This window comes from Triticum urartu, chromosome 7 (assembly GCF_003073215.2).
Source record: "Triticum urartu cultivar G1812 chromosome 7, Tu2.1, whole genome shotgun sequence".
Taxonomy (NCBI): Eukaryota; Viridiplantae; Streptophyta; class Magnoliopsida; order Poales; family Poaceae; genus Triticum; species Triticum urartu.
The window spans coordinates 492,429,739-492,454,009 of record NC_053028.1 but is presented as its reverse complement, the minus strand read 5'-3'; the positions used below and the strand labels follow the sequence as shown (position 1 = coordinate 492,454,009).

General features: G+C 39.4%; 2 protein-coding genes across 3 annotated transcripts; one reads left to right on the top strand and one right to left on the bottom strand.

The window, feature by feature from the left end:
• The first annotated feature begins 4,232 nt into the window (after window positions 1-4,232).
• On the top strand, window positions 4,233-9,417 carry LOC125524832 (glutamate receptor 2.8-like). The gene is made up of 5 exons (XM_048689858.1): window positions 4,233-4,491; window positions 5,752-7,088; window positions 7,450-7,753; window positions 8,214-8,620; window positions 9,016-9,417. The coding sequence occupies exons 1-5, from the start codon at window positions 4,341-4,343 to the stop codon at window positions 9,403-9,405; spliced, it is 2,589 nt and encodes an 862-aa protein (XP_048545815.1). The 5' UTR covers window positions 4,233-4,340; the 3' UTR covers window positions 9,406-9,417.
• Window positions 9,418-10,113: 696 nt separating this feature from the next.
• Window positions 10,114-16,142, bottom strand: LOC125522753 (protein tesmin/TSO1-like CXC 5). 2 transcript variants are annotated; one of them, XM_048687785.1, is made up of 8 exons: window positions 15,644-16,142; window positions 14,889-14,972; window positions 14,053-14,230; window positions 12,425-12,733; window positions 12,110-12,198; window positions 11,664-11,767; window positions 10,774-11,151; window positions 10,114-10,560 (listed from the first exon to the last, which is right to left on the bottom strand). In XM_048687785.1, exons 1-8 carry the CDS (start codon window positions 15,775-15,777, stop codon window positions 10,376-10,378), a joined length of 1,461 nt encoding a protein of 486 aa, XP_048543742.1. In that variant the 5' UTR covers window positions 15,778-16,142; the 3' UTR covers window positions 10,114-10,375. The 2 variants fall into 2 exon arrangements, with proteins under 2 accessions (XP_048543742.1, XP_048543743.1); XM_048687786.1 differs by having other exon boundaries at window positions 15,671-16,142.
• Between the last annotated feature and the right edge of the window lie 8,129 nt (window positions 16,143-24,271).

Here is a 24,271-nt window from a genome sequence, read left to right as displayed (position 1 = left end):
GTGATGTTGCTCGTCTGATTAACTTTTGCACAAAACATCCTCATATTTTTTTATTTGTGGAAAAAGCCGACTGTTGTGCTGCATATAGGTACAAAAATTAACACAAAAAATGGGTGAGCAGATACTTAACCTGCGGTCAATGTTTACAACACAAGCCACTCTAGCCAACCCACCCTTTACGTTCGCATCTCATGTATGGATAGCAAATTGAATGTGGAACTTAAATGACATTTTTTTTCCGCATCTATGAGGAATTGGTGTACATCTGCAGCCCATTTAAGCTATTTTACCGGTCCTTTTTTTTAACCTAAAATATGTAGAGGCACGTACTGCTACAGTTGATGCCGTTAAGCAGGACCAGAAGTCATATTCGATAGGTTGACACATTAAGATAAAATATAATGCCATCAACATAGTACTTACAAGTGGAGCAGTAAAACAATGGAAGTGATACTAATTAGCTAATTGCACATCAAGACGGTTTGACAGAGCTGTAAAACAGAGTCTTTCGGAAGGGGGTTGCCATTGCCGGCTTATTTCTGAAGGTAATATCACCGGAAGTCATAGAACTTGCGCTCAATGTTCAGTTTGGTGCTAGAACTTTAAAAATACAGATTTGTGGTCATCTAACTTGACATCGCGTGCAAATACTGTCACAGAATACGCATGCGGACATATTAGGGTGTATGGGCCTACTTGTCGGTGAGTGAGGGCCTTTGGCCAACTGATTTTTGCACAAAACAACCTTACTATTTTTTATTTGCGGGAAAGGCCAACCACTGTACAACAGCATATTAATACAAAAATTAACGGAAAGGACCGACCTCTGTACAGCATATAGGTACAATAATTAACTAAAATATCAGCGAGGCAGGACGCGAACACACGACACAAATTAAGGACACAAGATCCTCAAAAAAAAATTGAGGACACGAGCCACTCTAGCCAACCAACCAATCCTTGACGTTCATATTTCAAGTATGGATAACAAACTAAGATGTATTGAACGTGGAGCCTAATGACATTTAATTTTTCGTACCTATGAGCAGTGGGCCCTACCTGTCATTGCACATTGAAAATTAACAGGAAAAAGTGTGGCCCCCAGCTCTCGAACAAACAACCAAAGAGTGGCATACAGGACATTCTAGCCGCTACAACCTACACATATTACACATCTACGGTGAATAACTAGTCTTAATGTACTAGAAATATGTAAATACTACGTAAACAATAATTACAATAATAAAAATAACGTCTAAATATGTGTTATAAATATTGTACATACAAACTATATAACCTACTTTTAAATTTGTTCATGTATTTTAAAAATATTCATATATTTAATTTATGAATTATAAATTTTGTATCCTTTCAAATAAATATTTCCAAAATTAAAATTACAAATATCATTTTAACTTTGCAAACATTTCAATAATTGTACTCGCATTTGTAGAGTTCAACTTTTGCGTAACTTAAAATGTAAACATTGATATGAATATTCAATCATGTATAATATTGAAATTATATAATTTTTCGAATATAAGTCATGAGTAAAGTTTATACACAAGTGAATAATTTCGAAAATTTAGTAAATGTTTGAACTCATCATTTTGCATGATTTAAATATAAGCCTCGAGTGTGTTATTTTTCTTGGATTCATTAAACATATTTATTTAATAAAAAATTCAATGTCAGTTTAACTAAATATTTTTTTATATAAATATGCATGTGTATATTTAAATGTTTTTATTTACTAATAATGATCGCTTGTATGTATAATATTCTTGGAACATGAATTTGTTAATTATGTTTTACAAATATCTTTAAAAAAATTGCAAGTGCAAAATGGGCCGCAGTATCCGCAGAAATAAGAGGTAAATACACCAGAGGTCTTAAAACTTGCGTGTGGCGGTCACTTTGGTGCACAAAGTTGTAAAATACGTGTTTGTGGTCACTAAACTTGCGAGGCCGTTCAAATACAGTCACTCTCACCGTACGCATGCGTATCCGTAGACGCCAGCATGGCACGGGCCCGCTGTCAGCCACCGTAATTGCTCTTGTATGATAGATTTGTAGAAAAGCCCGCAGTTCTTTTTTTATTTACATAGGAACCCCTAAAATAAGAAAAATAGTGGGGCGGCGGGGTTCCATACTTGGACGTACTGCTAAGTGGCACGATTGAACAACCACCACGCCAACAGTATCATGTGTTTACTTTGCACTACTATATTAAACTGTATATCCTATCCGGGTGGACCCAAAAAGTGATAATGAAGAAATTTATGTCTTCTAATAATAAGAATGCAAAGTGCAACCGGTGAGTTCGAACCTGTGACATGGAGATTCACTCGCGCATAAGCTAACCACCAAGCAACTGCGACATGTGATGTAATTTAGAGATAGACAATGTATATGTTTTTATCACTCTTGTTCTCTGTAAGTATGTGCTATTTTAAAAAATGTTTAAACATTGTAAAAAATGTTCGTGTAATTCAAAATATGTTCATGCAATAGAAAAACTACGCGAACAGTTTTAACCATGCGAGCATAATTGTACATTGTGTAAAACTCACAATTTTTTTTGAAATGTGTCAGCATTTTTTAAATGCAATGTACATTTCTTAATTTACATGAATATTTTTCACAGTGTTTAAACATTTTTATAAATGCCATGTAGTTTTTTTAACGCATGTACATATTTTGAATTGCACAAACAATATTATTTGAAAATAATACATGAACAATTTTTTCTGATCCACGAATTTCTCAAATAAAACGAATAGGTGTTATTATGAATATTTAAAAACTATTTGTGTTATTATTATGCAAACATTTTTATAATTCATAAGTATTATTTTAGAATAATACATGAAAATTATTTGAAATTATCTTATTAATGGCATTATAATTTGCATACTATCTACAAATTTCTGAAAAATAAACAAGTGCAAAATGGGTCGCCGGACCACAGCCCATTTCTGTTCCATGAGCGCTTCCGTTTTTGTACATTAATCTTAGTTACTCTTAATAGCTGTCTACAGATGTGTGGCGCAGTTTGTGCGACCTGTATTGTACTAGCATTAGGTCGGAGTTCGAGATCTGGCAGTTAAACTTTTCGTCCCATCGATTGTTGATTTTTATTGCATAGAAGAAGAAGAAGAAGAAGAAAAAGAAGAAGGGGGTTTGTGCAAAAATGCGTCCATGTGCCATTGACAGTGGGCCCATGCCATGCTGGCATCGACGGATACGCTCGCGTACAGAGAAAGAGTGACTGTATTTAAACAGTCTCACAAATTTAATGACTACAAACACGTATTTTGCAACTTTGTGCATCAAAGTGACCGCCGCGTGCAAGTTCTAAGACCTCTGGTATATTTACCTCTTATTTTTTTATAACTTCACCGTTATGGCGGGTGAAGAACACTCTTGTTTTGTGTCAGGCTTTTTCTTGTAAGTGTTTTCTCCCTTAATGCAATGATGATACATGGCTCTCATGCCTCTTTTACATAAACAAGCGCGAGACGAGCCCACCGTCATTGGCTAGGAAAAACAACAGTAGGGTGAAACAGATTTAGCTGTGAGATGAAGATCCAATGGCCCAAACGAGCCAGAGCACTGGATCGGACGGCTCGGAACAGATGGGGGAGCTCAAGGAGACCGACTTGGCCAGGAACCTTATTGGTTTAGATAAGCTCCTTGCTCCAATAGCAATTTCTCAGTACCCGATGGTCATTGACTAACTAGACTTATCTCAGAACAAGTACGAGCCTCTGCCAGTGCCGAATGCGAGTTCTGACTTTTTCCTCGGAGCCCCACTCGTCAAGGACCAGAGACCAGCCAGATGTAGGGACCTGTCCAGCTCATGTTTCTTGGGGTTGCCACCGGGAATTTCCTCCGAGTTTGCACCGGCAGACCGGAAGCACAGAGCTCATGCTTATGTGGCTGACACTGGGAGCTTCCCCGTTTTTCACTGGCGTGTGGCAATATACCATCACTTCAAAGTACAGGCATCTCCCCCTTTATATACTTATATAACCAGAGAAGTACGCCAGAACGGGGAGGTTGACATTTTGGTTGAGAGCTGACTGAACCGAATGCAGTTTGACCTTCTTAGAATAAAATGCTAATCTCCACTGCACCGGGAGCTGAAAACCAGTGCTATAAGGCTAAGCATTGGCACTGCTCACTCTGCACAACGTTTAGCTCCGAGGATGATGGACACAGCTGCAAGAGCAAGGATCACCTCGTGGTGTTCTTTGCTCCTCTTCCTCGGTCTGAGTTTTGCTCAGAATGCCGCAGAGGGCGAAGCGGGCACGCTCGACGTTGGCGTGATCCTGAATATGAGGTCCTTGCTGGGCAAGATGTCGCGTACTAGCATCTTGATGGCCATGGAGGATTTCTATGCTGTCCACCACAGAGACCACGCGACCAGGCTGGTTCTCCACGTCAGGGACTCCAATGGTGGTGGCAATATCCAAGCTGCATCAGCAGGTGCGTTCATTGTGATTTTACACTGAATATAACAAAGAAGTATATGAAACAACTGTAAGATTTGGGTCTGTATGATGAAATCAAATCTATTGGCTCGTAGTAATAAATGTGTTATATAGCGGGCTATGGAAAATAGCGGCGGGCCTCCAAATCAGCTATAGCGGGCTATTTGTGAAGGCGACCATTTAGCGGCACCCTGCCCGCTATAGCCGTCTATTTAAAACTATGAATAATGTGCTGTATAACAGGAACACATTGGGGGTTAGAGTAAAGAAAACAAGTGCTGGTTCTAAGTTTCCTTGTTCTTTAGTGGTAGTATTTCTCTTCTGCATTTATCATTGTGTACTGCCAATGCACGTCTTAAAAAGTTCTGGGTTTTTACATCCATAAAGGAGTCCTGTAAAATGAAAAATTGGAGATCTATACAAGGATCTTTATGCTAGCTGCTCAATCCCTAAAGTCACCGGTACCCTAAGAAATGATCATATAACGCAGGTCAATACATTCTAGTTACAGGATTGACGGTTGAGTAGCATTTCTGCTTGCACTAGATATGCTGCCAATATAATCTACACAAATGATTTTAAATTTTATATTTATCTTACAACAACAACAACAACAACAACAAAGCCTTTAGTCCCAAACAAGTTCGGGGTAGGCTAGAGGTGAAACCCATAAGATCTCGCGTCCAACTCATGGTTCTGGCACATGGATAGCAAGCTTCCAGGCACCCCTGTCCATGGCTAGTTCTTTGGAAATTTTATATTTATCTTAATTGGATTAATTGCTTCGATTTTGCACTGAATATAACTAACAAGTATATGGAATAAGTGGAAGATTTGGGTCTGCGTGAAGATGTGAAATCAAATCTATGCAAATATTGGCTCATAGTATAACTGGAACACTTTGGGGTTAGAGTAAAGAAAACAAGTACTGGATCTAAGTTTCCTTTTTTTTTACTGTAGTTTCCTTGTTCTTTAGTATTTCTCTTTTGCATTTATCATTCTGTACTGCCAATGCAAGTGTTAAACCATTCTGGGTTTTTAAATGCATATAAAAGGAGTCCCGAAAAATTACAAGTTGCAGACCTGTACAAGGATTTTATGCTGATCAATCCCTAAATTCACCGGTACCCTAAGAAATTATCATATAACCCAGGTCAATACATTAGCATTTCTACTTGCACTCGATATGTTGCTACTATAATCTACAAAAATGCTTTCATAATTAATATTTCTCTTAATTTCATTGATTGCACAGCTATTGATCTGCTGGAGAATCACCATGTCCAAGCTATCATTGGTCCAGAAAAATCCGCGGAGGCCACTTTTGTGTCTGATATTGGGAATAACAGTCAAGTCCCGGTTATCTCCTTCACGGCAACGAACCCTGCCCTTTCATCTGCCCATGTGCCATATTTTTTGCGCGCAACATTAAGCGATGCTGCCCAAGTGAACAGTATTGCTGCTCTCATCAAAGCATTTGGCTGGAGGGAAGTTGTGCCCATATACGAAGATACGGACTACGGTAGAGGCATCATACCGTACCTGGTGGATGCACTCCAAGAGTTCGGAGCTTCTATGCCGTATCGCAGTGTGATCTCTCAGTCAGCAAGCAGTGACCAAGTTGAGCAAGAACTATACAAGCTAATGACAATGCAGACAAGGGTCTACATTGTGCATATGTTACCAACCACTGGTTCCATCCTCTTCAAAAAGGCCAAGGAGATCGGAATGATGACCGAAGCCTATGTGTGGATTTTGACGGATGGAATCGCAAATATCGTCAACTCGCTAAGCCCTTCAATTCTTGATGCAATGGATGGTGCATTGGGTGTGAGGTTCCATGTACCTATATCAAAGGCACTCGATGATTTCACTGTGAGATGGAACAAGAGGTACAGAAAGGACTACCCAGATGACTCACTGTCGCAACTAAGCATTTACGGCCTCTGGGGTTATGATGCTGTTTGGGCCCTGGCACTAGCAGCAGCAAAGGTTAGCATGACCAGACCCACATTTCAGAAGCAGCAAAAATACAGAAAGAACTCAACCTTTGTTGGAACTTTGGGTGTTTCTACAGTTGGTCCAAAACTCTTGGATGCAATCTTACAATGTAAGTTCAGAGGCTTGAGTGGTGATTTTGACCTCAGAAACAGACAGCTCCAGTTTTCCACATTCCAGATAATTAATGTGGTTAGAAGAGAATCAAAAGAAATAGGTTACTGGACAGCAAAGCAAGGAATATTCAGGAACCTGAATCAAGATGTGTCAGCACACACCTATTTACACCCTATGCCTGATCTCAACCCAGTGGTCTGGCCAGGACAAACACATATAGTGCCTAAAGGATGGCAAATTCCTACCAACGGGAAGAAGCTCCGAGTAGGTGTACGGACAAGTGGATATTCTGAGTTTATGAAGGTGGAGAGGGATCCTGTCACCAATGCGATAACAGCAACAGGATATGCGATAGATGTATTTGAAGAGGCGATAAAGAAACTACCATATGCAGTCCCTTATGAATATGTATCATTTGATGCACTCGGAGTAAATTATAGGAGCTATAATGATTTTGTCTACCAAGTTCCTCTTGGGGTAAGAATTTTTTTTCTCACTGTCTTACTAAGTTGAAGAAATTGTATATGCTTGATCTTTTAAGGTGATAGTTTTTTTTATCCGCATGTGCATTTGTTCCCATTGGTACAACTTGATAATGTTTTAGCAAAAAAAAAAATGGTTTGAAAACCCTCCTTTGTTTACTCCAAACAACTTTCTCCACCAAATACTCCTACTAGATGTGATTGGTACTACTATGGTAGAATTGCTTCATGTAACTGAAGCCACTATCTGGTAGTATGGTTTTCCACAATACCTCATATAGCAATGAGTAGTATACGTCATTGATTAAAAGTAACTTGGCTTTGTACTCACACATCAGTAAACAACATGCTTGCAGGTGTATGATGCAGCAATTGGGGATATAACCATCCGGCACAACAGAACATCTTACGCCGACTTTACACTACCTTATACTGAATCTGGGATAGCAATGATTGTGCCAGTCAAAGACAACACGAATAAGAACACATGGATTTTCTTGAAGCCATTAACTGGTGACTTGTGGTTTGCAAGCATCGTATTTCTCATCTACACAGGAATTGTCATCTGGCTATTGGAGCGACGAATAAGAAATGCAGAATTGACTGGTTCATTCTTCCGCCAGCTTGGGATAGCAATATATTTCTCCTTCTTTGCAGACAGTGAGTGGTGATATCAGATTTATCATTTCCAAACAAAAGTATTGCATTTTTATATGACAGACTATCCAACCAGATTTTAAAAATATTGCGTTTGCCATATATGATAGATTATAACTAGATGTTTCACAAAATTGTGAATTAATAACTGATTCTTACTCCCTCCGTCCCAAAATGTAAGACCATTTTTGACACTACTGCAGCTAAGAATATATATTTCTTATATACCAGTTCCTGCTCACTTTCAATAGTATATAATTCAAGTTTATTTTCTTCTCCTAAATACTCCCTCCGTCCCAAAATGTAAGACCATTTCTGCAGTATTTTACCATAAATTTTATCTCAGAATTGTTTATTTTTGGCATAGTATATAAATGAAAAAATATACTGTCATGCTAAGAGTAATCCAGTACTCATGTTTTGTTTGAAGTTGCTGATAGATGGCTTGTTCATCATTTTGCAGGGGAAAGGATAGAAAGTATTTTGTCTAGATTGGTTGTTGTTGTATGGGTCTTTGTGCTTCTCGTAATTACATCAAGTTATACCGCCAATTTGTCATCGATGCTGACAGTGCAGAAGCTTCAACCCACAGAAACAGATGTTCATGAACTCCTTAAAAGAGGAGAGTATGTGGGGTACCGTACTAGTTCTTACGTTAGGGAACTACTAGAACAACTTGGTTTTGAGAGAAGCAAGATCCGGGCGTACAATAATCCAGATGATTTTGCTGATGCGCTCAATAAAGGGAGCAAAAATGGTGGAATCGCTGCCGCCATACATGAAGTACCATACATCAAATTATTCCTCGCTAAGCACTGCAAAGGTTACACGATGGTTGGACCGATTTACAAGTCTGAAGGTTTTGGCTTTGTAAGTTACCTATACAAAATACACTTTGCACATTATATAACCTCTCTCAACTGTTAAGGACAGACATCTAGGAATCATAAACTAGAAAGCTGCTCTCAATCTGTTTTAAATAGATACCAACCTCTCGACGTTTTTTTATAGAATACGGCTAGTCCCATGGAATTAGAACAACTGTCATGAACAGCCATCACTATAGGCACTTGTTTTATGAATCATGAAATATTGTTAAAACTATATGCATGCAAAAAGTTAGCATTTATTTATCTTGAACATATTTTATTTTTATGTTTATGAAGAATTATGAAATATTCATTTCATTTATCAAATGAACAGCCATCACTTAACCAGTTAGTACTGTATATTTGAAATTTTGAATATGTCATGCTTCTGCATAGGCGTTCCCCGAGCGATCCCCTCTGGTCGACGACTTCTCAAGGGCGATCCTCAAGATAACAGAGGGAGATGCTATCATTCAGATAGAAAAGAAGTGGATTGGAGATGAGCATGCCTGTAAGAACGACGAAACCATTATCAGCCCGAGCAGCCTAAACTTCAAAAGCTTTTCAGGGCTCTTTCTAGTCACAGGAGTTGCTTCAACTTCTGCCCTTCTGGTAACACTGGTGATGTTTCTCTACAAGAACAAGCACAAGATGGGGATCAAAATAGGCCGTGATCAGGTTCAGCGGGGACATGGAAAAACGCGCCGAAGGATTCAAGAAAGCGCAACAGATTCCGACATACTGCGCCGAATGATTCAGTTGACTACACCTGCCAGCAAGAGATAGAAATATCCACAGAGCACACAAGCTCATGTTCAGAGGTCCAAACAAGCTCAGATTCTGAACCTCAGGGGACAAGCAACAGTTTGTAGCACACAAGCCACTCACACCCTATACTCGAGATGTCTAACATCATGCTGCTATGGCAAGTATTCATACAAAATTTGGTGCAAAAAAACAACCGTACATGTTGTGTACAAAGAAGGGAAGAAAATCTGGTGCAGCATGAAATAAGTACTAGCATGCCATTCAAACCATAACAGCTTGGTTTTTCGTGCAGGACACGTATTTGCTATAGCATGATGTTCATGCATGCTTCTTCTTAAAAAAAGAAGCATGCCGCTTCTTAAGCGGAGAAAACGCATCTCGAGTTTAGGATGCGCAGTGGACCCTTGTGGAAATAGGCAATTTTTATGCTATAAGCCAGCGTAATTCAGGTTCTCATGTTGCCAGATACACGTTCACGCCGACATGTCAATGCAACAGCAATCGAACAGAAGCTTATTGCAGGGGGAAAAAATCGTTCAGTATTCTAGTGTAGATAACTTAATTTGCGAAACAGCTTCATCATCTACTGTTATCTGGCTAACTCCAATATCAATAGCAGAGAAACAGGTACAAGAACAAACTTGTCGAAGGCATGTGGTAATCACTGGTTCCACATATTAGTAAGAGTGGAGGAGCGAGCTCACCGCCAACTCCAAACGTTACGAGTAAAATAATAAGAAAAGAATATGAAAATCATTAGTATCAATCAAATTAATTACACAATCACAAGGGACACCTCTATCTTTGCCTACTTTTACACCTCGGGACTGACCGATGCTACAGCGGCGGGCCGGTTGCCGGAAACCGGCAACAGAGACTATAACTATCCACATATACACATGAATAGGGTGGCTTTGTTATTACAGATTTCGTGGGTGAACCTACTACTTTAACAGTCACGCTGACTCTGGCCTTCTAATCAACAGGTCTATGCGGAGGGGTCGCCTGCTCTCGGATTCTCGGGGGCGCCGGGGGCTTTTGGCCTTTCCACAGCTTCTGGTGGAAAGGAACTCGCACCGGGACCGGTGGTTGCTCCGTGGTTTCTTCGAGCGTCCAGCTCCATAGCGGGCTCGGACGATGCGTTGGCTTCTGTCATCCCGGCTGAGTTATTGGCTGCAAGTACATGTGAGGCAACAGAAGAAAACGTTAGGGATTACAGTGAAGTTTGTTAGCATGGAAAGCACCATTTCTTAGTGTATCTGATCTGGGCTGAAACATCATGCTGGACAAGAATGGGATGCTAAATATTTTGTTCACAGTCGATATGAACTACTCGACTAGTATTAATATGGAAGGGTAGAAAGATCTTAGCAGAATTATTCTCACCATTTATCTTCCCGCGTGTGATAAGCAGCCGGAGGTAATCACGGAACCCTGTCAACACCGTCTTTTCTTGCAGAGCGCTTAGCTCTGGAGTGTCCTGATCATGAAATGCTGATGGAAATGAAGTTCTATAATCTGATCCAAACGTGGTGCCCTGCTCGTCACACAATAGTGCCTGTGTTCCTGGAGAGGCAGGTCTATAGTCTTCTTGGGTGTTATTGCAAGGTGATTCGAGATCACCAGCAGTCCGCTGATCTATATGGGTTGCAACATCAGGTTGACTAACACCACCATTCTGAACTTCACGGTTTTTCATCTTATCATTGTTTAGGTCAGCATTTGTGTAAATTCCCCTCTCTACTTCCATCTCGACTTTATTATCTGCAAATGTGAATGACACTTTAGCTCAAAATAAATCAGGATCGACAGCGCTGCCGCCTGCATTAGGTGCTTAAACAAAAATGTTATTTCTTTCAAATTTGCAACAAAATGATCATTCAAACTAGATATATCTTCGATGAAGCAAAGTTATTCTTCTACATGCAGGCATTTATTTAATGAGAAACCAGAAAACAGGCAGCCAAACTGATGCAAATGATATCTCAGAAGTTCTGATAATAATATTTACACTCTTGTTTTATTAATTATAACAGCTATGCAAGCATCTGAAATACTATATCTGTGTCCAATTAACATGTTAGTTTAGGAGCCAGGTTTGGTTATAAAAAAAATCAAGATTTGTAACTTAACAAACGAAAAGATGTTCTGTTCCTGGACACGAAGGTAGTTTTATCTTTTCACCAAGAATAATTGAATAGTTCGCCTAATTCGAGTGCTCGCTAACGGAATTTATGAAAATAACCAAGTCAAATGAAAAGGATAAAAGAAGTTACCAGCTATTGTCAGGAATGTTTCTGTTGCCTTTCTGCATACAATCACCAAATGATTTGCAAGATCATTAACATCCGTAGGATGGATAGTGTTTGCTAGCGGAGACCTATAAAAGTGCATATTTATTAATAAGCAATGCACGAAAGAGGTATCAATGTACAACTGCATTGACATCTGTTCTTTCGTAACCGATAATTTTACAAGGCACTACCTACTTTCATAAGCTATAGAACGGGCAGTAAAAGAATAACTTCAACTATTGACAAGTAAAATTATCTTGCTTGGTCTAATGAAAACAATATTTTAGTGAAAGACATATACATTGTTGATATTAATTTGGGTAGGAGCTTAGTTGGATCAGTTTTGTTCCAAGGTGTTATTCATTTATTTCTTTTTGCAAGGAGGTTATCCAGTATTCAAATTAACCAGTCCAGCATTTTTTACTTACCTATAGACCATTTTAGATCTACTCTGATAACCAATACAGCCTTCAAGTCCACTAGAAGAAGCAACTTGTGAAGCATCCAAGTGGTTAGCCTAGAACACATGAAACAATTACCAGCCATCAAAATTTATAGATGAAGTTAGATAAAAATCAGTAACAGTGATCAAGTGGATGTACACCCAACTGGATTTTGACACAAGAGCAGGCAGAAATAAAAGGATACTACCAAAGAAATAGATGTGTTACACGAGATCAGAATTTAATATGTCAGATTATTTGAAGTTGCAGAACCAGTCAACCAGCTAATCTTGAAATTACCTCTGGACCAAGGGGGTCTTCTGGGTGTCTTTTTCTGCGTACAGGTGAATATTTATACCCAGAGGATCCAATGGCACCATTCAGAGTGACGTTAGCTGCTTGCTGAATGTTATTTTTATCAGATGCATTATCCCCTTGAATTATAGCCTGTAGCTCCTCACTTCCTTCGAAGTTCTTGCAATCCATACATTTACAATTCTTGGAACAAAGGATATTTGCTTGAAAGCATTCACAGTACTTCTTGAGACACCCTGATTTTTTGCAGTGACAACCTTTATTATGTTTTGGAACTGAAGGTGCTCCAGCATCCTGATGGCAGCGAAGATTAGTTAAGTGCACGAAAAAGAATCACAAGAAAATATTTTATTTTATTTAAATGCAGTAAACTTAATTATTATTTAGTAATAAGACAATTAAATAAATAATGCAGAAGGAGAGGCAGGTCAGACTAAAATATGGAACATAAGATAGTCAATTTAACTAGATGGGCAGGACAAAAGGGATTCCGGTTCAGGCATCAACATATAATGCAAAAATTAATGTGAGCTATTAGCGTTGCCATCTGAAAGGAAGCAATCATGAAAGCGGGGTCGATGAAGCGGAACTGATAATGTTGGCTTCGGTAATGAAAAAATTGGTAGAGTATAAATGTATAATGCCCCAATACCCAAGGTTTTACCCGCAAGGTTCGTCCACGGAAAGTGACTCATGGCCTAAGATTAAGCCAAAAGGCATAAATGAACATGTCCCTGTTACTGACTGTTGCAATGAAATCTGCTTACTGGTCGCCTACACACCTTCGGGCACGGGAATGATCATCAAACAGACCGTTGCTTGGTACTAGGAATAAACCGTCTGGCACAGATGTGCCAAACAAGGATGAAGTGGAGCCAGTTTTCAAAATGATAATGATGTATTGAGTTGAGTGATAAAACAGTGAGATAATCCTTGGATTTGAATTATAACCCAAGAATAGTATTCCTTCTTCTGGTCTCCAGTCTCTGTACTTTCTCTATAAATAAATTTTGTTCTGCAGCCTCTTTTTATCGGATTGGCAAAAACAAATCATGTGCAGCAACTAAAAACAACCGAATACATCTTTACATAAAACTTGAGAAATTAGTTTCTGCACTTGGTTAATAGTTGGCAGAGATTGGATGTTCTATATGTATAACCAAAAACATTACACGCTAATTGGAAATATATGATCTTTAAGATACAGATAGTCCACTAGAGTTTCTGCATGAATACCACGTAATTCAGAAGCCTACTGTGACACATTTCATACAAACTACTCCCTCCGTTCGGAATTACTTGTCGCAGAAATGGATGTATCTAGATGTATTTTAGTTCTAAATACATCAATTTCCGAGACAAGTAATTCCGAACGGAGGGAGTAACTGTTAATGCCGAATAGTCTTCAAATAGTCATGCATGCTTACAGCCTTCAAACTAACTGTCCTTGGCATTGATTCTAGGATTCCTTCGAACTTACAGCCTTACAGCATGCTTAATAGGCTTGACACAAGCATATCTTATGTGTCCAAATTCAATTATCCATTTTATATAACCTCACTTCTACTGTTGTATGATGCATTTAAACCATTCTACAAGGAGAAAGAATGTACCTTTCGAACACTAAGAGCACTTGGAACGTTTTCAATCTTAGGTTGAAAAGCCTTTGGATTCCGTAGCTTAGTACTGTTAATAGCCTCCTGCCTAGCATGTTCATTCTCAACTTTATTTCCACATTGTTTACAATTGCAGCCGTCGCAATAAAGTCCTGCTGCAAAACACTCACAGTACCTAATAAATAAATATCATGTTAGTGATTGCACCTTCTATTCAAAAGATATTAAATTTGATAATAAATGAGTTCATTTATAAATTGGATGGGATTAGTCAACTAACCATATAGAACAAGAAACCTTAAATTTTATATGAATGTGTTTAAACAATAAAACTGCCAAAGTGGTGATTTGGTATAAACTTGAGAATGCAACATTACCATTGACCCCCCAAAATAAAACAAGATCATGAAAGCTGAACCTACGAATTTGTTTTCAAAACAAACTGATCTTACTAGTTAAGCTCAATGTATTTTATGCTTCATATTTTTGCCAAATCACTTTGGACCAAAAGGAAACACAAAGCTTCTACACACATCACAATGTGATATGCTACCTACAAATTCTCCATTAATGAGGAAAAGGCAAATGGAGGAAACTATGTTACTGTAATTGATCATCTTATTCCTATCTAGTTGATATCTTAAAAGGTACAGGAGGTTTCCTTTTTTTCAAATGACACCACACAGTTTAGTTAATCACTAACACAACACTAACTTTCCATGCATGACAATAGAATGTTATAGTAATGCATTTGCAAAGGTTCACTTAAACTGAATATTTCTATTACTTGATGTGCATTGTAAAAACAAATACTCATGTGCTAGAGAACTCACAGCTTTAGACAGTGTGAGTTTTTGCAATTGCACTGCTTCTTTCTCTTTGGTGGAGTAACACTCTTAATTTCGACCAATGGCTTTCTGAAAAATACAAGTAAAAAACAGATCATCAGTAACAAACTTTTTATAGATGCAGTATTGTGCTTGCATTTGTTATATCTGACCGAAGAAGCAATAAGTGACTCATGAGTTACAAGCAACAAAGTGGTTCCACAAGTAACCAATAACATCATGGAATTTGTTTCCCTTAAGAACGGAGAACGGAGTTGGTTCTACTATAACAGTGAGATTTTCAGAAGACTCTTTCCATCAGCGCTTCTAGGTACAAGACCCATTAAGGCCAAAAAAAGAAGAAGCAAGCAAAGCATGGCATCATGGTGAATGATATATAGCCAACGTTCTTCTCAATGCATACCACTTCAAGTAGCATCTTTGTACTTAAATTCAAACCCTAAAAGTCAGATAGCAAATTCAGTAACCACAGCCTTGTCACTAGCTACTGTGTCCAATATACTACAGGTCAGTGTAAACTAGCATCACGTCCACAAGCATATCAAATCCCCAACTACAAAATTTCTCTAACCTCAAAAAAAAAATTCCTTCCTGGCTCCGTAAGAGCAATTTTTGCTTGAAAATCATACTGGTAAAATAAAATTCAAAACGCCTGAATCGAGCCAAGTTCTTCATGCCACCACGTGAGCAAAGAACAGAGGCAGATTTCAAATTGTGAAAGCAAAACAGTAATTGCTTACATAGGCGTGAAGGAGAGTGGCCACGACCTGGCCGAGTGCATCATAGGGGCCACTGGCCTCGGCTGCGGCGGCTGCGGCGGCGCAGCTGCAGGGGGCGCCGGAGGCTGGGCGTTGTGCTGCTGCTCCGGCTCCATCGCGAATCAAAGAAATTCCCACCCGTTTAGGTCAGGGAAACGGATTCCCCGGGCGGGCTCCCCGATTGAGGCGCCCAAACAGCCCCAGGGGACCTCGGAACCGAGCCCTCGCGCGCTGGCCCGCGGAATTGGCAGGGTTTGGATCAAGAAGCCAAGAACCCGAGTTCTTGGGCGACTCCGGACTCAACAGCGGAGGAGGAAGCCGGCGAAATGAAGGGCGCCAAGAGGAGGGATCAAATCCAGGGAGCTGAATCCGGGAGGGGCGCGAGGAGGATTTGGAGGAGAGGAATTCGTGCCGCGGGCGGATTCGGGAGGGGGAGGAGGGGGAGGGTGGTGTGGGGAGGAAGAGCTGATGGGCAACGCACGCAGGAGGAGGTCTGTTTGGTCTCTCCCAAGTTTTTGAATCTCATGTGTTATATTCCGACTTACTTTCCTTTTTCTTTCGTGCCGATGCTGCTTATTTATTGTTTTTTACTATACCACCGGGTTTTATTTCGGCCTTTATTTTGTTTATTTATTATCTACAGGTATGAATTGTCAGCTGTAAATTTATTTTTCTTCCTTTTTCAACTTACTTATGCATTTGAGCGGTAGAAGTTCTTTATTCAAGAGATAAAGGATATACGCTTAGTTTTGATATTGCCCTAAAGTTTTCCGCTGAAACTTTCAAATTTCGTTATAGTATGGATCTTGGCCATTGATTTTCCGTCCCATGGATAATCGGATAGATGCTACTCAAAATAAATAAATATTATTAGATCCTTGGTAAGAATAGATAAATTTGGTTTTTATTAATAACGTCGAACAGATCTCAACTTCACTATGTCTTCCAAAGACGAACAACAAATTTCACGCTTCATTTTTTGCCGTTATGCATCATTGTTCGCCTTTTCTCCGCACCTACCTAATTCGGTGGGTTAATGTACTTTACCGAGGGTAAAAAACTAATAACGCCCCGAAATATTGTTTCGTCTATGGCCGTCTTTTCAATAATGTTGTTTGGCTGGAACATTTTTATACAAAAATGGCCACCAAAGCATGCAACAATTGGTTAGCCAAACAACAAAAATAACAAAAGATAGATTATCATAATCCAACATATTGCTAACCCTAAAAAAATCCAATGTATTGCTAAAAGGAGCTCTCGGGCAGTGCTTATTACTATTAGTTTTCTTTTCTTCCTTTTATGTCCTTCTTTATTGTTTCTGTTCAGGTAATTCCATGGTTTTTCTATGGCATTCCCAAATATTTCATACATATCCCTCTAAAAATCGCAATACATTCAGTCGGTATGTATAGTAGACTCGGGCAAAATATAGTAACTTTAGTCGAAAGATACAGTAGACTCAATCCAAAAATCTAATCTTAATTAGGTTATATCACAAAATCTTGAGCTCGATTCGTTCCACATCGAAAAAGTACCATTGTCGTAACCGCTAAGATATTAAAACATTAATGCTTTCATAGGAAACTTTTAAGACTCTTTCGTTCATCTGCCTTGACAGATATTCATATGTCAACGGTAGGTCAGCTCGACAGGCTGTTCGCACACGAACATGTCACCGTGTACCTTCAACACCGAGGATGATGCACCGCAGCTCACGTCGAAGGAGACCCGGCCGGAAGCGCGGTACGCAAGCAATCCGGTGGGCACTTTTGTCGACCCGAAACCCCACACGCCCGGGAGGGACCCCGTCAGGGCGCGCGACGGCTATGGGCTGCCCTAGGTCGACCTGATCGCCCCTAGGGCCTCGAGGTTCACCGCTCTGCAATGAAGAAGAATGAACGAAGAACGAGGAAGAAGAAGAACAAGGGAGAAGATAAAAGATAAAAAGTGGTAGATGATTTGATCGATTGTGTGTTGTTCAATCGATCGTCACCCCTTAGGTATATAAGAGGCGGCTGGACTTCCCGTGCAAGGAAAAGGCTTGGATTCACATTCAAAACCCTAGTCAAATTCGGATTGATTTTGTTCGAACTTTCCAAAACTGTTCGGTTTAAATTGGCTGGACCTTGCGGATAATTTTTGAGGTGGTAAACGACTTTCGATGGAAACGAGCCCAAAAGCAATCTTGACCGTTTCGACGAGATGAACAACTTTCATGTTGAATGTTTTTTGATCAGAAGTCATCTTAAAGGACAAATCGCTCGTGCAAAACAGGCTATTATTCGCGCTACCCATCATACACGGTGTCTGGTGGGGCGCGCCAGTTTTGGCTGGTGATAGGGCTGTATTCAGATGGCTGTAACTTTTGCATATGAATTCGGATTGGAATGATTTGTATATCAAAATCGACCATTTCGACGAGGCGAAGACAGTTCATGTAGAAAGATTTTTCATACGAGGCCATCTTGGAGGCTTAATTGGCCGGATAATACTTTGAATACAAAATCTGAGTACTTCGAGTATAGTTTCGGCCCTCGAGATGAGATCGGATAGCGATGGCCCAAACTTAGAAGATGTTCATGTCGATAATACGGAAATCTTTCATGTAGACCACTTCTCCATTTGAGGTCATTTTAATTAAGTTCTTTACCATGCCAAAATTGGGTGTCAACACATGCCTCCCTGTTTTTCGGCAAAACTTTTGTGCCGAAAAATAACTTGCACGGAGTTTGTTCTAAGCACGATGTCAACACTCCATCGGCCATTTGTATGTGCTTAGGACGATAAATATATATCGGCCATTTTATTTCTAGGACCATAATTGTGTATCGGCCATTTAAATTAGCAACAAAAGTGAAGCTAATCGAACGTATGATGATTTAGTAATACCCTTTCATGATGTAAGAAATTATATTGCATCCATGGATCAAAATAAGTTCATGGAGGGTAACCAGTCATACCTGAGAATGAACTCCATGTCACTGGCATCAGTGGCATAGTTGGAGAATGTGGATAATGTGTGCACCGAAGATGTTGAAACCTTTGGCTTGGTCGTTCATAATTTTCACTCTTTTCCTTCTTTACCTTTGTCGCACTTCTTGCAATGGAACATTGCACATCACTCTCGTTTTGATTATTTCCTTTGGGAACCCATGCCATGTTTCTCTTTTTGAGCTCGTGTGCACTAAGTTTTTGTAATTTCTTCTTTTGCCAATACGATAAGCCGAGTGAGCACCCCGACTGTGATTTTGTTTGAAGTAATGACAATTCTTGTTTTACCTTGTACACTTTCAACTTCTTTTCTTCAGATTTGGCACTTTGATTCTCGACAATTGATTGCTTCATCTCATTGCCTTTAGTAGCCAATGTTAACACTTTAATTGACTCTTTATCATTTAAGATCAAATCTGAATTGTCACTCTTGCGACCATCTTTTTTAACTCGATATACTTGTTTGATCACCTCTTCCTTCTTTCTTGAGCTCCGGACCGATTCTTTCTTATTGAAACGGTCTTGAACATATGACAGCTCACTGAACGTTGATCTTCTTGAAGCTGCATAATAATGGTGAGATGGTCTAAAATATGATGGAGAATGTGCTATTGTATCATACCTATCCCATGATGAATATCGATCTACATGAGCATAGGGAGGCATCCACGGCATTGGCATTGGCGACCCAAAATAAGGATATAAACACGTTGCATTAAAATTCTCTTCTTGCCAATATCGATCCTTGGATTTGCGCCTAGGGGGTGATCTTGATGCTTTTGCATTACTCGGTCGATGAGCACCATTCTCTTCACTGTTCTTTCGATATTTATCTAATAACTGTGCAAAAGTGACCTTGGATTTCTTGTGCTTGTGCTTATTGCGGCATTTATCTCCTTTTGTTTTGCTTGCATCGATCTTTGGATTGCTTTGTTGCCCCCCCAGTCCTTGGCGTCTTCATTGTATCTTCGATAGAACTCATTCCTTCAAGAATATTTTCATTGTGCTCTTGAACAATTTCTTTACTTGAAAGCTTGATCCCATCACCTGTAGTTTTTACCTTCTCATCTTTAAAGGAATCGTCTTGAAGCAGTCGATTCAAAAACATTTTTCCATTAGGACCAATCGGAATAGACTGCTCATCCCTTGGTGTTTCAACAAATTTTAATCGTCCTTTATCAATGGCCGATTTAACTATTCGACGAAACATGTTGCAATCCTCAAAATTATGCTTGGACGAATCATGCAACTTGCAATACATTCTCCCTTGGATTGATGTCTTCGCATGGTGATTAAGAACTCTAATGTAATTATTTTTCAGCAACAAATCAAATATTTGATCACCCATGCTTGAATTGAAGGTATACTTCTTGTTTTCCAGCCAATCTTGGTGTGCAAACGGCTTTGTAGTTAAGCAAATGAATGGTTCAAATTTGGAATATCCCCATTCGGCTATGCATTGTGTTTTGCATCCTATCTCCAATGTATTTGGACAAGATATTATATTAGCATCAGATTTCTCAAAAGAACTTGACCTTGGCTTTAAATTTCTGAAATGAAAATAGTTAGAATACACATGTCTCAATTGAGATCAAGTGCAAGCCAAGTATGAAACAAGCAAAGCTACCCAATTATATATGCAATTTTGATAAAGCAATGGGGAAAACTTTGGCTGCAATAATAGGTCACTATCGGTCTTTATAAATGGCACAACAGGTTGACTGATATGCTCTATAATAGTTTTATTGCTAACAAGTAAATTTCCCTTCTTCATTGGTCTTTCAAAATTACTTATGAGAATTTTTCTTATAGAAGCATCAACAATAAAGTTGCGACCAAATTGGAAGATAGGTAAATCACTTGCTAGACATACCTCTTCAAACACGTTGGGAGAGCATGATGGTTGTGTTACTTGAACGATATATTGTTCCTCTTTCAAATAGCTCCCCAACACCTTGTCGTCCTGTTTTTCTAGAAAAGATTCGGCATACTTGATTCGGTCTTTTCAATAGCCAAATTAACTTTGTTATCCGAATCACCACCTTTTTTGACAATTCTATCCACACCCAATGCTTTCTCTTTTTGGCATAATCTAGCTTGAATCGCAGTAGAATTAATAGGCCTCCCCTCTTTTATTAATTCATGTAGAACAACATTGCATTCGTCTCAAAAAGACGTAAGATTTTTCTTAATGACCCAATCTGGATAGAATTGCCCCCCGACACTTTTAGACTCTTTCGGTAACGAGATGTCACCGAAATTTTGTAATTGTGTTGGGGGAAAATGATATGCCACGGTAGTAGGTGAAGGCATTTGTGCTCCTGTAGAAGCTTCACTTATTCGGCCATGACCATGAAGGTGCGGAGCCGAATTATGGACATCAACAGTTGCGTATGGTGCCAGAAAATTAGTAGCATGAGGTGTAGCATATGATGTTTGAGGGTAATTGGTCGAATAACTAGTAGTAGCATGGCCAATTTCCCTATCCACCGGCACGTTTGGATTAACATACTGCAAGTTATTTGCCGATGAATAAAAAGTTGAAACACTTTGTTGCATCCTATTGGAAGTTCCTACATGGGGTGTCTCAACTTGATTAACCGAACACATCATCTTGTTCACGGCATATAGATTTGTGGGGTTGCCGATGCATGGGAGTTGGGATACATATGTTGCATGTTGCTAAAAGTATATGAAGTCGAAGCATGAAGATTATTCTGAATCAGCTGTTGCGCATAATTAGATGCATAATTGATAAAACTAGGGCTAGCCGACACATTATGCTCATTAAGCGATCTAGCAATGATGTCTACTACACAACCTTCTTCTTGTAGACGTTGTTGGGACTCCAAGTGCAGAGGTTTGTAGGACAGTAGCAAACTTCCCTTAAGTGGATGACCTAAGGTTTATCAATCCGTAGGAGGCGTAGGATGAAGATGGTCTCTCTCAAGCAATCCTGCAACCAAATAACAAAGAGTCTCTTGTGTCCCCAACACACCCAATACAAATGGTAAATTGTATAGGTGCACTAGTTCGACGAAGAGATGGTGATACAAGTGGTATATGGATAGTAGATATGGGTATTTGTAATCTGAAAATATAAAAATAGCAAGATAACTAATGATAAAAGTGAGCGTAAACGGTATTGCAATGTGTTGAAACAAGGCCTAGGGTTCATACTTTCACCAGTTCAAGTTCTCTCAACAATAATAACATAATTGGATCATATAACTATCCCTCAACATGCAACAAAGAGTCACTCCAAAGTTACTAATAGTGGAGAACAAACGAAGAGATTATGGTAGGGTACGAAACCACCTCAAAGTTATCCTTTCTGATCGATCTATTCAAGAGTCCGTAGTAAAATAACATGAAGCTATTCTTTCCGTTCAATCTATCATAGAGTTTGTACTAGAATAACACCTTAAGACACAAATCAACCAAAACCCTAATGTCACCTAGATACTCCAATGTCACCTCAAGTATCCATGGGTATGATTATACGATATGCATCACACAATCTCGGATTCATCTATTCAAACCAACACAAAGTACTTCAAAGAGTGCCCCAAAGTTTCTACCGAAGAGTCAAGACAAAAATGTGTGCCAACCCCTATGCATAGGTTCATGGGCGGAACCCGCAAGTTGATCACCAAAACATACATCAAGTGGATCAATAGAATACCCCATTGTCACCACAGGTATCCCACGCAAGACATACATCAAGTGTTCTCAAATCCTTAAATACTCAATCCGATAAGATAACTTCAAAGGGAAAACTCAATCCATTACAAGAGAGTAGAGGGGGAGAAACATCATAAGATCCAACTATAATAGCAAAACTCGCGATACATCAAGATCGTACCACCTCAAGAACATGAGAGAGAGAGATCAAACACATAGCTACTGGTACATACCCTCAGCCCCGAGGGAGAACTACTCCCTCCTCGTCATGGAGAGCACCGGGGTGATGAAGATGGCCAGCAGAGAGGGATTGCCCCCTCCGGCAGGGTGCTGGAACGGGTCTAGATTGGTTTTCGGTGGCTACGGAGGCTTCTGGCGGCGGAACTCCCGATCTATTGTACTCCTCAAAGTTTTTAGGGTATATGGGTATATATAGGAGGAAGAAGTACGTCGGTGGATCTCCGGGCTGTCCACGAGGTAGGGGGGCGCGCCTAGGGGGGGTGGGCGCGCCCCCCACCCTCGTGGGCAGTCCGGGACTCTCCTGGTCTAACTCCGATACTCCGTGGGCTTCTTCTGGTCCAAAAATAAGTTCCGTGAAGTTTCAGGTCAATTGGACTCTGTTTGACTTTCCTTTTCTGCGATACTCTAAAACAAGGAAAAAACAGAAACTGGCACTGGGCTATGGGTTAATAGGTTAGTCCCAAAAATAATATAGAAGTGTTTAATAAAGCCCATAAACATCCGAAACAGATAATATAATAGCATGGAATAATCAAAAATTATAGATACGTTGGAGACGTATCAGCATCCCCAAGCTTAATTCCTGCTCGTCCTCGAGTAGGTAAATGATAAAAAAAGAATTTTTGATGTGGAATGCTACCTAACATATTTATCCATGTAGTTCTCTTTATTGTGGCAAGAATATTCAGATCCATAAGATTCAAGACAAAAGTTTAATATTGACATAAAAATAATAATACTTCAAGCATACTAACAAAGCAATCATGTCTTCTCAAAATAACATGGCCAAAGAAAGCTATCCCTACAAAATCATATAGTCTGTCTATGCTCCATCTTCACCACACAAAATATTTAAATCATGCACAACCCCGATGACAAGCCAAGCAATTGTTTCATACTTTTGATGTTCTCAAACTTTTTCAATGTTCACGCAATACATGAGCGTGAGCCATGGACATAGCACTATAGGTGGAATAGAATGGTGGTTGTGGAGAAGACAAAAAGGAGAAGATAGTCTCACATCAACTAGGCGTATCAACGGGCTATGGAGATGCCCATCAATAGATATCAATGTGAGTGAGTAGGGATTGCCATGCAGCAGATGCATTAGAGCTATAAATGTATGAAAGCTCAACAAAAGAAATTAGTGGGCGTGCATCCAATTTGCTTGCTCACGAAGACCTAGGGCATTTTGAGGAAGCCCATCATTGGAATATACAAGCCAAGTTCTATAATGAAAGATTCCCACTAGTATATGAAAGTGACAACATAGGAGACTCTTTATCATGAAGATCATGGTGCTACTTTGAAGCACAAGTGTGGAAAAAGGATAGTAGCATTGTCCCTTTTATTTTTTATTTTTTATTTGACCTTTTTTGGCCTTTTTTGGGACAATGCTCTATTAATGATGATCATCACACTTCTATTTATTTACAACTCAATGATTACAACTCGATACTAGAACAAAGTATGACTCTATTTGAATGCCTCCGGCGGTGTACCAGGATAGCAATGATGCATGAGTGACATGTATGAAAGAATTATGAACAGTGGCTTTGCCACAAATACAATGTCAACTACATGATCATGCAAAGCAATATGAAAATGATGAAACGTGTCATAATAAACGGAACGGTGGAAAGTTGCATGGCAATATATCTCGGAATGGCTATGGAAACGCCATAATAGGTA

Bases quoted from the DNA above. Each gene is read 5' to 3' on its own strand.
- LOC125522753 (XM_048687785.1), bottom strand. From the start codon at position 15,777: ATGGAGCCGGAGCAGCAGCACAACGCCCAGCCTCCGGCGCCCCCTGCA. The intron at 14,973-15,643 runs GTAAGCAATTAC...TGTATTTTTCAG, and splicing joins CCACTCTCCTTCACGCCTAT to AAAGCCATTGGTCGAAATTA. The intron at 12,734-14,052 runs GTACATTCTTTC...CGCTGCCATCAG, and splicing joins GTGCTCTTAGTGTTCGAAAG to GATGCTGGAGCACCTTCAGT.
- LOC125524832 (XM_048689858.1), top strand. From the start codon at position 4,341: ATGAGGTCCTTGCTGGGCAAGATGTCGCGTACTAGCATCTTGATGGCC. The intron at 4,492-5,751 runs GTGCGTTCATTG...TTGATTGCACAG, and splicing joins TATCCAAGCTGCATCAGCAG to CTATTGATCTGCTGGAGAAT. The intron at 8,621-9,015 runs GTAAGTTACCTA...GCTTCTGCATAG, and splicing joins AGTCTGAAGGTTTTGGCTTT to GCGTTCCCCGAGCGATCCCC.